This window comes from Manis pentadactyla, chromosome 5 (assembly GCF_030020395.1).
Source record: "Manis pentadactyla isolate mManPen7 chromosome 5, mManPen7.hap1, whole genome shotgun sequence".
In the NCBI taxonomy this organism is placed as follows: domain Eukaryota; kingdom Metazoa; phylum Chordata; class Mammalia; order Pholidota; family Manidae; genus Manis; species Manis pentadactyla.
Window position 1 is genome coordinate 156,943,311 of NC_080023.1, and position 16,242 is coordinate 156,959,552.

General features: G+C 41.3%; 1 protein-coding gene across 5 annotated transcripts in view; it reads left to right on the plus strand.

Moving 5' to 3' along the window:
- Positions 1–16,242, plus strand: part of PHF20 (PHD finger protein 20) — a 173,455-nt gene that overhangs the window by 117,363 nt on the left and 39,850 nt on the right. For all 5 annotated transcript variants that reach the window (XM_036902427.2, XM_036902430.2, XM_036902428.2 and 2 more), the window contains 3 exons: positions 11,357–11,455; positions 12,163–12,327; positions 13,290–13,468. In XM_036902427.2, coding sequence (XP_036758322.2) covers positions 11,357–11,455; positions 12,163–12,327; positions 13,290–13,468 — 443 coding nt within the window. The remainder of the gene's footprint in view (positions 1–11,356; positions 11,456–12,162; positions 12,328–13,289; positions 13,469–16,242) is intronic.

Consider the following 16,242-nt stretch of genomic DNA (forward strand, 5'->3'; position numbering starts at 1 on the left):
GGGACAGTCAAGGAAAAGGAATCCCTTCAGAAGCCAGCAAGAAAATTCTGCTCAGGAGAACATGGGTGTAGTCATGCCATCGCCCAAACCCCTCCAGGCAGGACAAATGAACAAAAGAACTAAAAGATGATGTGTGATTCTCCTGCTGGGTCCAAATTTGAGTTCAATTTCATCTTAATTACAACTGAAGGTGTTTTCTAGCAGCACTGTTTATTTTGCGTAGAAATTGCAATGGTGGTAGTAAGGGTTACCATAAAGTCTTGTGTTCATATCTTACTACAGAGAACCTTTTTGGAGATTTCTAAAACTTACAGAAATTGAAAAATTACATGTTTCTGGAGAATTTCAGAATAATGACTTTGCAGTACATTCTACAAGCTTCCCAGCTCCTTTTTATTTGAAACTGTGACATCATTATATTTTTTGGCTTACAGCTTCACCATTAAAATACATAGGTATTAGATGGTGTATGGAACTCCTAGAACATCTGACAGTGTTCCCAAGGAAATATAAGATCACATTTCAGGATTTTGAAGGTGTTCCCTGGCTCTGTGGGAGGTCAGTCCTCAGTCAAGTGAAGACAAAATATGTCAAGGTCAAGGTGGAGTTTCGTAGTCATATGGGCTTCATTACCCATGAGAAATATAATGCGAGCTACATATAACTTTTTCTAGTATCTATATTTTAACATGTAAAAAGAAACTGGTGAAATTACTTTTAATAATGTTTTATTAACTCAGTATACCCAAAACACTATAATTTCAGCATGTAATCAGTATAGAAATTCTTAGTGAGCTTTTTAATATTCTTTTTCTTGTACTAAGCCTTTAAAATCCAGTGTCTTACACTTACTGAACATTTCAATTCAGACCAACCACATTTCAGGTGCCAGTAGCTGCATTTGGCTAGTGGCCACCACATTGGACCGTGCTGCTCTCTTACCTTCAGCTGTAGGCAATCCAGCTGTGTGCTTGGTGAGCCCACTCACTAAGCCAAAAGGAGCTGCCTGAGGAAGGCCAGCTGGCAGTAGTCACTCAGGAGAAAACTGTGTGGGCTGCAGGATATGGCAGCATTCACATCTCCATGACTTCACCAGAGTCCTGCTCAGGTACCCACCAGTGCATGGATGTGCCTCAGAGCAGGCTGGTATCAACCAGATACAGAACGATGCTCAAGGCCAAACGCCAGCTATTTATTTACAGTAAAGCCCACAGCTATCAAATCTCCTTTCCTCTGTCCAGTTCCTATTTTGTGTGGAAGGGAAAGTTGCTTATTGAGCATCAAACCAGAGCACTGGAGTTAGAGATGCCTCAGGCTAAAAGAGATTGACTTGTTCATTCGACAGCTATTTATCAGATGCCTGCTATGTGCCAGGCCTTGTTCTGCATACTACAAAAAAAGACCTAAGTCCTATTCTGCTTGTTGCCTTTGGTTGTGGATATTCCTGGCTTGGTTCTCAGACCTGAGCATTCTTTTGTCTGGGTAATGCTTGTTTCATTTAGGGCCAGACACTGACTGAGTAGGAGTGTTAATATCTATTACTGGGTAGTCTTGCTGGCATTGGTGGCCATTTTGTGTCTTTTAGGTGGGTTATATCTCTCTACCAAGAGAATACATGGTTAATTCTGGGGGCAAGCTCATTTCCTAGAATTACAAAGAGAGTCCCAGGTAAAAGATCAGACTTTTCACTTGAAAAAAATGTTGGTAATTGAGTGGCTGTTAGCTTTTTCTCTGTTTGTTTACTTACATCTGACTTACGCAAATGAACCCTTTCTTTCTTTGTCCTAGAGCACTAATCCAGGTTTTCCTGTCTTGCCTTGGTTATAATAATCTTTCAAAATCCAGTTTTCTTCTCTCCATTTTTACCCACTATGGTCCATTGTGCTTTTGCTGTCCGAGGGGTCTTTGAAAGTACAAATCTGGTTATATTATGTTGCTCACCTGCTAAAAAAATGTTTGAGGATGGTTTGCTGCTTCTGTGGAGCATGAGTTTTGGTGCTGGGATTGTGGGTTATGAATACTATCCAATTCTTTCAGCCAGTCGTGGACTTTTTATAGGTTTCTCGACCTCTCTGTGCCTATCTGTGTAAACTTACTGAGTTCTTTTGATGAGTCTGTGAGGTAATCCAAGCCATGAGCTTGTGAAAGGGCCTGGGGTAGGAAATGAGGATTTCCTTCCCCTTGGTCCATGATTTTATCTGTCTTATCCAGCCATCTGTGACTGAAGTTGGTGCATTGGTGTGAGCTCTTCACCTAGATTGTAAGTGCTGCCAGGGAGCAATTAGTATTGTCACTGCAGTATCCCATGGGTTCTACCAAGAGTTGTGGACACAGCTAGCACTTAGAGACCAATGATGGTGTTGAAAAGATCATACTGAGGTGATAGGAGCCAGGAGAAATCCATGGGTGCTTGATAAGGGAGTGACATCTGGGTAGTATTAGGGTACAACACTGGAAGTGGGTGCAGTCGACCCCAGATAACACAGCTTCCAGAACCAGGTTATTCCAAAGGCTGAGGCTTGACAGGCAAGAGGCCATAAGGGGACTGAGGAAAGTCAGTCTTGCCTGACCACAGTGGTGTATGCCCTCTGTGGTAGGCCATAGTTACACTGCCTATCCCTGTTCATGGTGATTTTCAGAGGAGGGACCTTGTCCAGTGTAATACCCCTTAATACAGGGTGGATGTATCTGACCATGTGTGGATTGCTTGTCTGGCTTTTGGATTCCTGATTAACTATACTAGAGGGTCTTGATTTACATTGAGTAATATGTGCAGGTGTGGAGTTAGCCCACTGGAATTTGAATCCAGCCTCCACCACTTGCTTGCTTTATGACACTGGGCAAAGAACTTGGTGAGCTCCAGCTTTCCCATCTGTGACACAGAGATAATGGTACTGTGTGTCTCAGAGCTTTGTTACATTAAATGACCTAATGTACAATGCTTAGCACAGTGTCTGGCCTACAGTAAACTCTTAAAAAATACTAGCTCTTTATTCTATGAAAACATTAACCTAGGCAGTCAGAGATCTGAGTTCTAAACTCAGCTGGCCACTGATGAGCTACAAAACCAATAGATAAGGTGTTGCCATTTGGTAGAATGAAGAAATGTAAGTGCTTTTCTACTTCTGTGTACTCCTCTTAGTGTCATACCAAAATACTGACCTGGGATTTTATTCTTAATGCAGAAGGATCCCTTTCACTGAGGTTTAGAAATCTCTTGGTGAATCGGGGACTTTTGCATGCCAGTTATTTACTTATATTTATTTATTTATTATTATTTTTTACCTTTCCCCATGCCAGTTTTTTAAGTAACAGGAACTGCTGTGGATATACTTGCCTGGCTGGCAGGGGTGGACAATTATAAAATGCTTTAGGGGAAATAAAAGGATCTTTCACATCCCTGTGTTTTAACTTTATACCCCTCTGCTGGGCCTTTGAAAAACTGGTTAGTGTGTGGGGCCATTCACTCCCTGACTGGGGTATAGCCTGGTTATTCCTGTACCTTCTCAGATGGAGAGCAGATTTTTTGCAGTCAGCAAGCAGCGCACCCATGCCCTCAAGTCAGGTGGACACAGGCCTCACAGATGATTTCACAACTCTCCCATGCCTGACTGCTGAGATGGCTAGCACTTACCAGGCTGGAGGAAACCAGACCGTTCATCTTGCTGTGTTCTAGATAGGAAATTTAAATGCGGGCCACTAGTCCTGCCTCTGCCACTAACCAGCAGGAGACTCAGTTATCACCATCTGTGAAATGGGATCAGTAGACACGTCCAACTTTCATGATGCCACTGGCTGTCAATGACAGCAAACATAGCAGGATAGTCAAAAGATTTCACAGGCCCCAAACCTCCAGAAGGCACCTCCTGCCTGTTTCAGACAGCTCCCCTCCTTTTCTCCATCATTGCCTCCTATTTCCTCACAGGTTTGCTAGGTACTTGACTAATCTGATAACTAAATTTCCGAGGATTTGAAAGAATAAAACCAACTTAGCAGCTCACCTGTTCTCTCAACATACCTAGGTTACCCCTCAGACGTCTAAGAAAACCCTTATGTTTATTGGTGAAATTTCATACAGTGGGGGGAGTTCAGTTGGGGAGATGTTTCAAGGTGAAAATGACACCAGGCACCCTGTGTGCTAGTTTGCAGGCAGTATGAGCTTGACATTATCCTTAAGTGAAAAATGGATAAAATATTACAAGATTTGTGCTGCTTGGAGATAATTACTGTAAGAAAATAGCATCTTTATGCTGAGTGCTCTGAGTATAGTAACTGGGACCTTGGGTTCTAATGGATTTCTCAGATGGAGATTCCTGGGACTTCTGGTCCACTAGGACCAGAGATTTTTTTTTTTTTTTTTTTTTAATTTCCTCAATTCCCTGCTGGTAGGGTTGATCAGGAAAAACAGTCTGGTCTGAGATTCCACAGAATGAATCTTAGTAGCGGTTTTGCTACTGGTCAGTTGTGATCTGAGCTCTTCACAAATCTGATTTCTCCCTTTCTAAAGAGATGATGTGGTACTAGGTATGAATGAGACAAGCCCTTTCATATGGAGAGAAAAGCACATAAACAGATACAGTGAAAAGGGCTGTATTAGGAACATACAAAGTGCTGTGGGAATACATTCAAGATTTTGCCTGTGGAGCTGGGACTGGGATGTCCAGAGGAGGTGACATTTGAGGTAGGCCTTAAAGGGTGAGAGTACTTAGGAGTTGAAACAGAAGGCAGGGAAATAGGAAAGGCAACCCCATGCCAGGAACAGCAGAGCAAAGGTTCAGAGGCATCAAGGGGAACAGACTATCATGATTGCCTGTCTCTAAGGTGTTCCTTCTTAATCTGGCCTTCAGATGGTTCCTTTTCCCTCAACCAGGCCTTTATTCACATAAGTGAGTTTGGAAGGTCAGGTTAGATTTGCTTTTCCAAGTGAGGTTTTTCAGAATATCAGAGTCTATTTAATAAATTCTCTTCCAGGGGCAAGTTGAGGCTTCCTTGGTATTTAGGTTTGTTTCTACATAGGTGAGTTCAGTCCTGAGTAGAAGTTTGGCCCAAACAAAAATATTCTAGGGTTGAAGGAACCTTACCTGTGCCTGTTATTACCAATTGCCATATCCATTTAGTTCATATTTTTGCTCTGGGTAAAGCTTGACTGGGTAAAGCCAGAGTGAGCCTTGGGGCACCAGATTGGACACTTCTTTGCTGCCATCTGCATGCTGAGATGATGGTATTAGACTGTGAGCATCACCTCCTCTGATAGGTGGTGGGATCCCTCCAAGAGCCTGCCCACTTCTGCTCTGCCCTTGAGGTGCCATTCCCTCATGCAGGTCCAAACATGCTCTGGTTACTGCTTGTCCCAGCTGTGTGACTCTGCTGTGTGGTGTACAAGCAGTTGTCCTGAAGGTGAGGGCACTGTTACTCGTTCCTCCTTTCCTGGAAGCAGCAGTCTAATGTCCTGGTCTCATAACTTGGTGATGATCTGCTGGAGGTACAGGGAACAGGCTGCACCGAGGGAACAAGAAGGGTTCTGGTGTTTCTCCAGATGGTTGCCTGCAGCCTGAGGAGAGGACAATGACCATCCTGTAACAGCCTCGTCTTCCTCAAGTGACAAGCTGCTGTCTGATCCAGATCCCTGGCAGGGAGTCTCTCTTTGTCCAGCCCAGTCTGGGCATTCAGGAAGAAGCTCTGCAGCTGGGTACATGTTCTGTGGGCCACGGAACAATCGGTCAAGCTGTCTTCAGAGAGTGGACCACAGACCAGCACCACTTCCTGGGGAGAGTATGGCAAGCAAGATAATAACAACTAGCATTTGTGTACTTGCCATGTACTGGGCACCATCCAGGTTCTTTACTTGTGTTGTTTTATTTAATCCTCAAAACAAACTCTATGAGGCAGATACTACTGTGCCCACTTATAGTTAAGAAACTGAGGTGTAGATGAGATGGATTAACTTGAACTATTGTCTGTACATCTAGCAGAGGTGGAGCCACGATTTGAATCCAGTTGCAGAGCCTATATTGTCACCTCTATGCTCTGCTGTCCTTTAGGATTCCAGAGAAGGATGCCCTGCCGTGGGGAATAGGAGTGCCTCCCTGCAGGAGACTTGCTGGCACATGGGTAGCCCGAATAAGCTCTGCCTATTGTCACCTTGTCTGCCCCTGTTCTTCAGGGACTTAACCTGACTTAGCTTTGTCCCTGTTGGACAGTTCTGCCTGTGAGCTCTGCCACCTAAGGCCACATAATGACTTCACATCTTCAGCCAGAAGCCAAGGTGAGCCTCAGAAGGCTTTCTCTCTTCTTCTTTTTTCTGTATAACTGCTTGATAGAATACTTCTTATTTTTATCCTCATTGTTTATCCTTTTACTTGAAGCCTGAGGTGGGGACTCTTTAAAAGCTTAATGTGACCATATTTCTGATCAGCTGCAGCACTTGGGATGGTTTCATTTACAAGTAATAGAAAACCCAATTGGAATTGAGTCCACAATAAAGGGGATGTATTAGCTCACATAATAGAGAAATCCAGGGGAGGTACTTCCCCAGGACTGTTGGTTGAGGACCCAGTGTCTTACCATCTCACTGCTCAATACTATTTTCAGGTTGGGTACCCTTAGTCGTAGGATGGCAGCTGGTGTCACTTAAGACTCCCTGCTGCTTCATTCAACTCTGACAAGAGAGTAAGAGCACTTCATTTGTAGACGATAGATCAGTCCTAAATTTATGTTGGATTAGTCCATTCCTGTCCCTGGAGCCAGTTGGCCCAGGTTCAGATCATCTAAGCCTACCACATGAAAAGGGCATGGGATTACTTCTACTGATTTGAGTATGGAGAAAATCGTGTTCAAACACCTTACATGCTGCACAGTGAAGGAGGGATAGAAAAGATTCTGGAAGATACCCATATTGTCTGCTGCACCCAGCAAGTGCAAAGTGAGAGGAGAAACCTGCATAGCCAGGGAGCCAGCATGGTTTTTAGAGCAGACTGTGTCCTGTGCTTGTCCTGTTCCAGGGGCAGTGAATACAAGGCCCAAGACATGTAATAGATCTGAGTTCACCTTTTCTATACGCCAGTGTATGTGATCTTGCAGCTTCTCTGAATTTCACTTCCTCTTCTGCAAACTGGCAATGATAATGCAATGATACTTGCATTTTATGCAAAATTGAAATTAACCAGTTTGAAGTTGTGTGGTATAAAAAGTGTTATGTACAAAATTTGATTTATGCAATCCCAAGAAATTGAGAAAATTCATAAACCATAGGATTTCAAAGCTGGCAGGCCATTGAGAATGTATATATTATGCTTTCATTTTATAGGAATATTAGTCATGAATTATGTGAGTTTAATAATGGGGGTCTTCAGGAATCCCTGGTATGGAATGAACTGGTCCATCCTTCTCTCACTGCCTGTTGGGTTTTTTAAAGTATATGATGCTGTTTTATAAAATGTGAAATGCAAAAAGATTGTTATTAGAGAAGCCCAAAGGCACACCCATACTTAGATGTCCTGGCATTTGACAGTTTATACTCTACATCTTGACCTCTTTGTCTCAAGGATCCAGGACCCAGGTGATATATCTCCTCTTCAGCCCGTTCTGCTGATCAGGTTAATGCTGTTGGCTTTTCACTAAACTAATGGGTATGGTTACTTTAGTTAGGAGGCCATTAACATCTGAATTTACAACTCAAAAACTGAATTGGGAAACTGTTTCTGTATGTGTGTGGGTGATGGTACATCAAATCATATCACTCTTGCTCAGTCCTTCTTGTGGCCCAAGTCACTCATAGTAAAGGCCAACTTCCTTACAAGGCCCTATCTGTTCTGCTTCTAGCCCATGTCATCTTATCTACCTCAGTCTAATTCTAATTTTAATTTTAGTGGAGACATACAGTCCTTCTTGCTATTTATTGATTTCAAATTCCGTATGGGTTTTTTGTATCTTAACCTTGTATCTTGCAACCTTGCTATAATCACTGTTAATCCCAGTTTTTGTTTTTGTCAGTTCTTTAGGATTTTCTACATAGACAATCATGTCTCTACTAAGATAGTTTTACTACTTCCTTTCTAATCTGTATTTCATTCCCTTTTCTGTCTTATTGTCCCAACTATAATGTCTAGTACAATGTTGAGTAGCAGTGTTGAGAGGGAACATTCTTGCCTGGTTCCAGGTCTTAAGAAGAAACCACCCAATTCTCATCGTTAAGTATGAAGTTAGTGTAGGTTTTTGTAGATATTCTTTATCAAGTTGAAGATCTTTCCATCTATTCCTAGTTTTCTGAGTGTTTTTATCAAGAGTGTTGGATTTTGTCAAATGTTTTTTCTGCATCAGTTGATGAGTAATTTTTCTTCTGTAGCCTGTCACTGTAGTGGACTACATTAATTGATTTTCAAATGGTGAACCAGCCTTGTATACCTGGAATGAATTTCATTTGGTCATGGTATATAATTTTTTTTATACATTGTTGGATTCTGTTCATGAGAGATACTGATCCTGTAGTTTTCCTTTCTTGTATAGGTCTTTATCTGATTTTAGTGTTAGAGTAATGCTGGCTGCATAGAATGACTTAGAAAGTGTTCCCTGTGCCTATTGTTTGAATACTGAAGCCCTGCCCTTAGAGTCTTAAGTGCCCTTTGCACTTACTGTCACCCTTCCTGGAAAACTCTCCTCCCAGAATTCTACATGTTTCATGCTCTCCCTCATTTCAGGTCTTAGCTGTCCTTTCCTCAACGAGGCATTTTCTGACCAGAGACTATTAAAATTGCAAATTTTATTTTCCCTCGTCCCTACTACCCCTATCCCTGCTTTATTTTTTCCATAGTACCAATCACTCCTATAATCACCTCCAAACATACTGTAATGTAAAACTTACTTATTTTCTGTGTCTACCCACTAGAATTTAGCTCTGTGAGGGCAGGGGGTGGGGGTTCTTTTTTTGTTCATTGTTGTATCCCTTCTCCCTAGAATGGTGCCTGGGACATAGCAGCTGCTCAAATATTTGTTAAACAAATGAATTTAAGCCATGACTTATAATGTGGTTGTAGCCAAGAGAATATGCAAAAATGAGTTGTTCTGTTTCTATAGGTGAGGAGGACTCTGTTCCCAAGATCAGAGGAAAGTAAATATTGTTGATAGCTTTTATGAAATTCAGGAGGCATTTGGCTATGTTTTGCTAGTCAACTGTATGACCTTGGCTAAGTCTGTCTTTTGGGCCTTGGTTTCTTAATCTTAAAATGAATATTTTTGTAAATTAGACTAAGGTCACTCACTTCTGGAGTTCTTGTTCATTGAAATCTGTTTCTTAGTTGCAGAATATTTTAACAGAAGGGAGCTTAGAGACCCTTAAGTCCTGTATTCTTTAGTCAGTAGATTAACTTCTGCCTGTAGAGCTCAGGCTTGCCAGCTGATAGGTGTAGCCTGATATCCACTCTGACAGTTTCTGGATGCCCATTTGAGAGAGGGGCCTGCCTGGGCAGAGGTGCTCACATGCTGCCAGAGAGCTTTTAAATATCTGTGGTGTCATGCAGGTACCTTCACCTCCCTGAGCTTCGGTATCCCCATCTGTAAAACGGGAATGATACATACAGGTTGTTGTTAGGATTAAATAAGATATTTGTGGTTTCCTTGCACACAAGTGCTTAGTTAAAATCAGTTGAATCTGATTGCTTACCCTGTCCCACACCTGCTTTATAATTATCTTGATTTCACATCAGAATGACTTGGACAGTGTTTTTAAAAATCTTTGAAAACATTATGCTAGGTGACAGAAGCCAGGCACAAAAAGTCACATACTGTGTATGATCGCATGTATATGAAATGTCCAGAATAGATAAATGCAAAGAGACAGATGCACATTGGTGGCTGCCAGGGGTTGCAGCACTGTGGAGAAACAGCTTAGGCGGTAAGGAGTTTTACTTCAGAGTGATGAGACTGCTTTGGAACTAGAGAGAGCTTGTCTCACAACATTGTGTGCAATGAACTTCTCATATTTAAATTATATAATTTAATGAGATTTGACATGTATGTACCCATCTATTGCCACAGTCAAGATAGTGAACATATCCATTGCCTCCCAGTCTTTTCCTCATGCCCCTTTTCCTTCTCATTCCTCTTCTCCCTCTCATCCTCAGGTAGGTAGCCACTATACTGCTTTCTGTCAGTATAAATTAGTATTCATTTTCCAGAATTTTATATAAATGTAATCTGCAGTATGCACTAGTTTTTATCTGGCTCCTTTCACTCAACATACTTATTTTGAGATTCACTTATGTTGCTGCATATATTAGTAGTTCATACTTTTATCGCTGGAAAGTATTCCATTGTATGGATACACCACAAATTATTTGGGCAGTTTTCACTTTGGGCAGTTACAACTAAAGCTGCTGTGGGCTTCATGTGCAAATGTCCATATGGACATATATTACTTTCTCTTGAGTAAATATATTTGATAAGATGGAAGAAACAACTGGATCTTTGCATTGGTGAAGCTGTTGTTAACTTTGAAAACTGTGGTCTCAATTGAGTGGTAGATGGGAAGCCTTTTTAGAATGAAATTAGGAAAAACTGAAGTGAGAAGTTTAGACAGAGATTATTGATAATTTAAGGAGTTTTGCAGAGAGAATGAAGTTGTATTTGGAAGGTATGGACTGTTCATTTTTATATAGGTTATTTTGGGTTTGTGAAGTGTACCTCAATTATATATTTAAAAAGAAAGAAGAAGAAAAACAAAATCCTGATAATCAAGTCACACCTTAAGCCAATTCAATCAGAAAATCTCTGTGGATGGGATCCAGGCATCACTTTTTAAAAATCTCCTATGGTGGTGAATGTAGTAACCACAATGTTTTTCATGTGAAACCTTCATAAGAGTGTATATCAATAATACCTTAAGAAAAAAATAAAAAATGAAATAAAATAAAAATCTCCTATGGCGATTACCATATTTAGTCAGTGTTAAGGAGCAGTGATCTAAACGGAGTTGGCAAATTTTTTCTGTGAAGGGCCAGTATTTTCAGCTTTTGAGGACCATAGGTCTCTGTATTCACTCTTCAGTTCTGCCTTTGGAGCATGAAAGTAGCCATCATCAGCATGTAATGAATGAGCCTGGTGTGTTTCAGTAAAACAAACTTATTGTAACAAGCAATGGGCCAGACAGACTATGTTGACTTTTGGTCCAAAGACTAAGTGATGGGAGAGCCTGAGGGGATAGAAGGTAACCAACCTCCCAATCAGAACCAGATCTGGAATTCTCTTCTACCACTTGTTTTAGTTCTTGACATTGGACATGCTTACTTACTTAAGAATAAACATCCCAGCATTGAAAACAAAATGTTATAATGCCAACACTTACACTTGCATTTCATTCTAGCTGCAAAAGACAAGGAAAAGAATAAAGAGAAGAAATTCAAAGAGTTTGTGAGAGTGAAGCCAAAGAAGAAAAAGAAAAAGAAAAAGAAAACTAAACCAGGTAATTTTTCCCTTTGGAGTGTTTTACTTGGGTTTCTTTACTGTGGCTGGGGAGTGGATGATTTCTCCCTAGTCATGGCCTTGGAATCTGCACCGAGGGCAGGAAGGGCCAGCAGGCTGTTACTGGAGCTTGTGCACTCAGCTTAGCATGGGCTCTAATATTGGAGAGCCAACTCACCCAGGCTGCTACAAAGCCACACTGGCATTTATAAAAGCCTTCCCTCTTGCTGTGTGGACCCGTGTGCCCTGTTACAGGGCAATACATGTGAAACCATCGTGGTAGCTGAGGATATGTGGATGAATGTATTTGTTTGCACAACTCTTAAACGCACAACTCTGAAACCTTTCAAGAAGGGATTCATTTCCTAAAAAGTGTGTCTAGCCCCCACAAAAATGGTGATTTTTAAGAAAACCAGTATTCCAACCTTGGGAGCTAAAGGGATGCCATGTTTTCTTCTCAATGTATTGTCTGGCTTAGAAAAACAATCTTTCAGAGAATGGGAAGATGGGTATTGGTGAGAGGAAGTTTTTGGTTTTGAGGTCCTTAGAGGCAGCTAAAAGTATAAATCCCTAAATTTCTTTATACTCCTTGTAGTTGAATTTCTTCCAAGACTTTAAGCTGTTGAACAGTTGGTTGGATGGGATTGGTTCTGGAATGCCCTAATGATGTCTGGGGGTGCTAATTCCTTCCTGATCCTATTTTCCCAGACTGCCCCTGTAGTGGGGAGATCAGTGACACCTCCCAGGAACCTTCTCTACCTAAGGCATGTGCTGTCACCAGGAGTGGGTCTTCACATAAGTCTGGGGTTCATATGAGCCCACAGCTTCATGGCTCAGAATCTGGAAACCACAAAGGGAAAGTGAAAGTATCTGGTAAGGAGGCTCTCTGTTGGCTTGATCATTTGCACAGCATTATAGTCTGAGAAGGCTGTATTTATGTTGATACTATTATCTACTCCCTAGGCCCTCTGCAAGTATAATCTGTTATATTTTTAAAATAAGAAGTATATTAAATTTAAAAAGGCCATTAGCTGTGCCTTCCTAGAACTTCCTTTCTCTCCAACTTTGGTCTTAGTCAAATGTCTCTTACGTATTTCCAAGCCAGTGTGTCTCTGACCAAATCCATCATCCCCAACCCTTCACATCTGACTCCCATTCTTCCACTTCTTATTGATGATCCCTGCATCAGACCCAGTTGCTTGGTGGAAATGTGAGTCAATCTTGAGGCTTCCCCTTCTCCAGTAACTTACAGGGTAATTGTGAGTTTAAAAGGAGTTAATTAGTAAGTGGAAAGTACTTAGGACAGGCTCTGGAACAGAGTAAGTGACCAGTAGAGGTTAGCTGTAATTATAACTAATCAGGCATCAAGATCTGGTGATACTAGTTTTGATTATCCCTGGAATCTGTCCACTGTCTTCAGAGTTTTTAAGGAGGCTCTGGACACAGATTTGAACTGTAAGCCGGACTGGCTGGCTGGGGTGAGGTTGAGGAGACATTTGAACCATTAGGGATGATCATCTCTGTGGTTCATGGGAGTTGCAGCTTCTCTGCCAGTGAGCTCTGTGACCTTGAGCAGCAACTTACCGTGGGCTTCACTGTAATGAGGAAGTGGAGTTCACTTCATTGCCAGACAGCATCTATCGTTTGGGCTGTTACTAGATCACAGGCCCAAGGAACGGATTGGAGTGCCCATTTCCTAGCTCTCTGAGTTCATACAGGAGTGGGTCTGTGAGGTCATTTCCACTCTAGTTCTTTCGGAATTTTTAAAATTCCAGTCTAAATTTTTTAAACTTTACAACTCTAAATAGTGACTGTTGTTTTCCCTTTCCTCTCAGAGGAGGATAATCTGAGTGAGTCCTCTTCAGAGAGCTTTCTTTGGAGCGATGAGGAGTATGGCCAAGATATTGATGTGACTACCAACCCAGACGAGGAACTCGATGGGGATGATCGCTATGATTTTGAAGTGGTCCGCTGCATCTGTGAGGTTCAGGAAGAAAATGACTTCATGATTCAGGTAGGTAGAACTCCCAGGAGAACAGGTATAGAGAAGCACAACTGGTCCTCAGAGGGAATTTTGAGGTATTACAGTTTGAGGCAAGCAAAAATTATGAGTCAGGTCAGAAGCCCCAGATAGGCAGTGTTATCAGTAACATATTGAGCTTTTGCTTTTGGTTCAACTTCTCTAAATCTCAGGCTGGTGTAAACAGACTTAATAGAATAAGGGATCATTGAGTACAGACCTCTCATGCTCTGCTTGGGGCACTTGGGTCCCACAAATAGGAAGGGCATTGCCTGTGATCACACAGTGAGGAGTTGATAGCAGAGACCCAAATCTCTAGAGTTTAATCTTTCTATGGACCCTAACCTTCTCTCTGAGGTAAATTTTCTTTATGGCCTAAAGAAATGGCGGCTAGTTTTATAACTTGTCTGTTTCTTGCTTTTTATTTTCCTGACATTGATCTGCCATCTCCATCTCTGGGACATACCTGGGGGTTGGGGAGGGCTCCCTGCCTGCTTGGGGAGACCATCACTCACAGAGCATCTGCTTGCCTCCCGCCCTTCTCTTGCTTTTAATTCCAGTTCTGGCGGAGCTGGCTGCTGTCTGGCTGACTCCAAGGGCTGTCATGAATACCCTGCATGTCTTGGCAGCAGTCTGGCTTGTCCAGGGAACCTGAGTTTTTGAAGGAAGTCATGGTTATATTGGCTAGGATTATTTTGAGAGTGTCTTTGAATGATTTTCATGGTAACCTCTGGGAATTCGGGTACCTGAATGGTGTCAAATAGTACCTTTATGATTGCTGTGCCTCAGGTCAGTGGTTTTCAAACTTTTTTAGCATCAGAACCCCTTTTCCTAATAGACTCTTTCACTAGACCCCAAAATGTATAACTGGTAAAAGCAGTAGTTTTTAAAGTTCAAAATGAAGAGTCTTCACTTTTAAGTTCAGCAATGTGAATGGTGGGTCTATTCCCACAAAGTTTGATATGCCGTCAGGGTTGTGAGTGACAGTTGCCCACTTGGAGCATTTCAGTGGCTCAGTTTTTGTGTAAGAGAAGTCAAAGGCACATAGCAATTTGTATGGGTGACTTATAAACAGCAAGCTGTGTAGTTACTTTGATAGTCGGAAATGGAAGGAAAAGCTTCGTTCCAAGGACATCATGACACTGAGCTAGCCTAGTGGCATGAATTTACATGTACTGGTGGGCTATGTTGTCTTAACATTATGCTTGGAACATGTTTGAGTGCATTTTTTGTTTTATTTTTTTTAATAGTACCATTTTAAAAAACACACCCATTTGTAGAACCTCTAAAGCCATGTGGAGTACAATTTGAAAACTGTTGTATAATATGAAGACTTTTTTTTTAATGTTGTCTGTCTGGGCATATGCTCAGTTCCAGGCCTTGAAAACCTGATTTGGTCCTTATCTGACCACTGAAATCTTTAGTGGGTAAGTAATGAAGGCCCCTTCCTCCCATTAAGGCTATTCTGGCTGACCACTCTAAGAAACCAGTTCTGATCCACTGTGGCACTTCCTCCACTGACTTTTGTGTAAGTAGCAAAGTGTTTGGGGGCTAGAGCTTGATGTGCTATTTTGTGCTATATGAAGACTTATATATTTTAAGTTTTGGAGCTATTGAGGTCACATCGGCTATTACATGACAGAATCAGGAACTGAGTCTCATCTCCTGCTTCCCAGGCTCCACAAAGCTTTCCCCCAGCTCAACTCAGCTCAGTACTTGTGGCTTTCTGTCTGGCATTGTGGTGATGAACTCATGAGGACTTTATTCTGCTGTCCACTTGCCGTGTAGCTGCCTTTGTGTTGCAGAGGGACAGTTTCTGACTTTCCTTGTCACTATGAGCAGTGTACCTTTTCTGCTCAGTAACTTTAGCAAAGGCATAAATTTAGAGGGAGCTAACTGGAACAAATACAATTTAAACTTTTAAAAGGTACTCATCATCTGGTTTTAAATGTATTCATTTAGGAATATTCAAATAATTTTTTCAATAAAATAAAATTTTAACATATTGATAATTTGCACAACCCTAAAATACATTTAGAACTTTTCTGGATGCATACATTACTTTAGGGAAATAATATTCTTTGATCATTTTAATTACTTGATTGGTATCAACATTACAAATATATTGCTATTTAATTTTATTTACCTGTCCTAATTTAAATCATGGGGAGATTAAAAACCTGACTCACTAATGAATGTTTGAGAAATCTGGGTACCACATAAAAAATGAAATCAGGAACCTCAGTTGATACTTAAATTGTTTTAATTGCTCTAGGGAAGGTTTTGGCAAATTTCTTAAAGAACCAGATAATAAACATTTTAGGATTTGAGGGCCTGTGGTCCCTGTTGCAACTATTCAGCTCTGCCCCAGTCAGCCATAGGCAATATGTACAATGAATTGGCACAGCTGTGTTCATATAGTACTTGATTTATAAAAATTAGGACTTGAGCTACATTTACCCCCGTAAAAATTGTGTAGCAGTTTTATTTAACAAGAAGCCCATTTAAAAAGTTTTGTTTCTTTTGAAGTCTATAGGTGGGGGAAGGGGTTCAAGATGACGGCATGAGTAGGGCGGCGGAAATCTCCTCCCAAAACCAAATCTATTTTTGAAAATACAACAAATACAACTATTCCTCAAAGAGAGACCAGAAGATACAGTACAACAGCCAGGCTACATTTACATCTGCAAGAATTCAGCATCTCACGAAAAGGGTAAAATACAAAGCTGTGACCCAGTTGGGACCCAAATACTGCCCCCTCCCCAGCT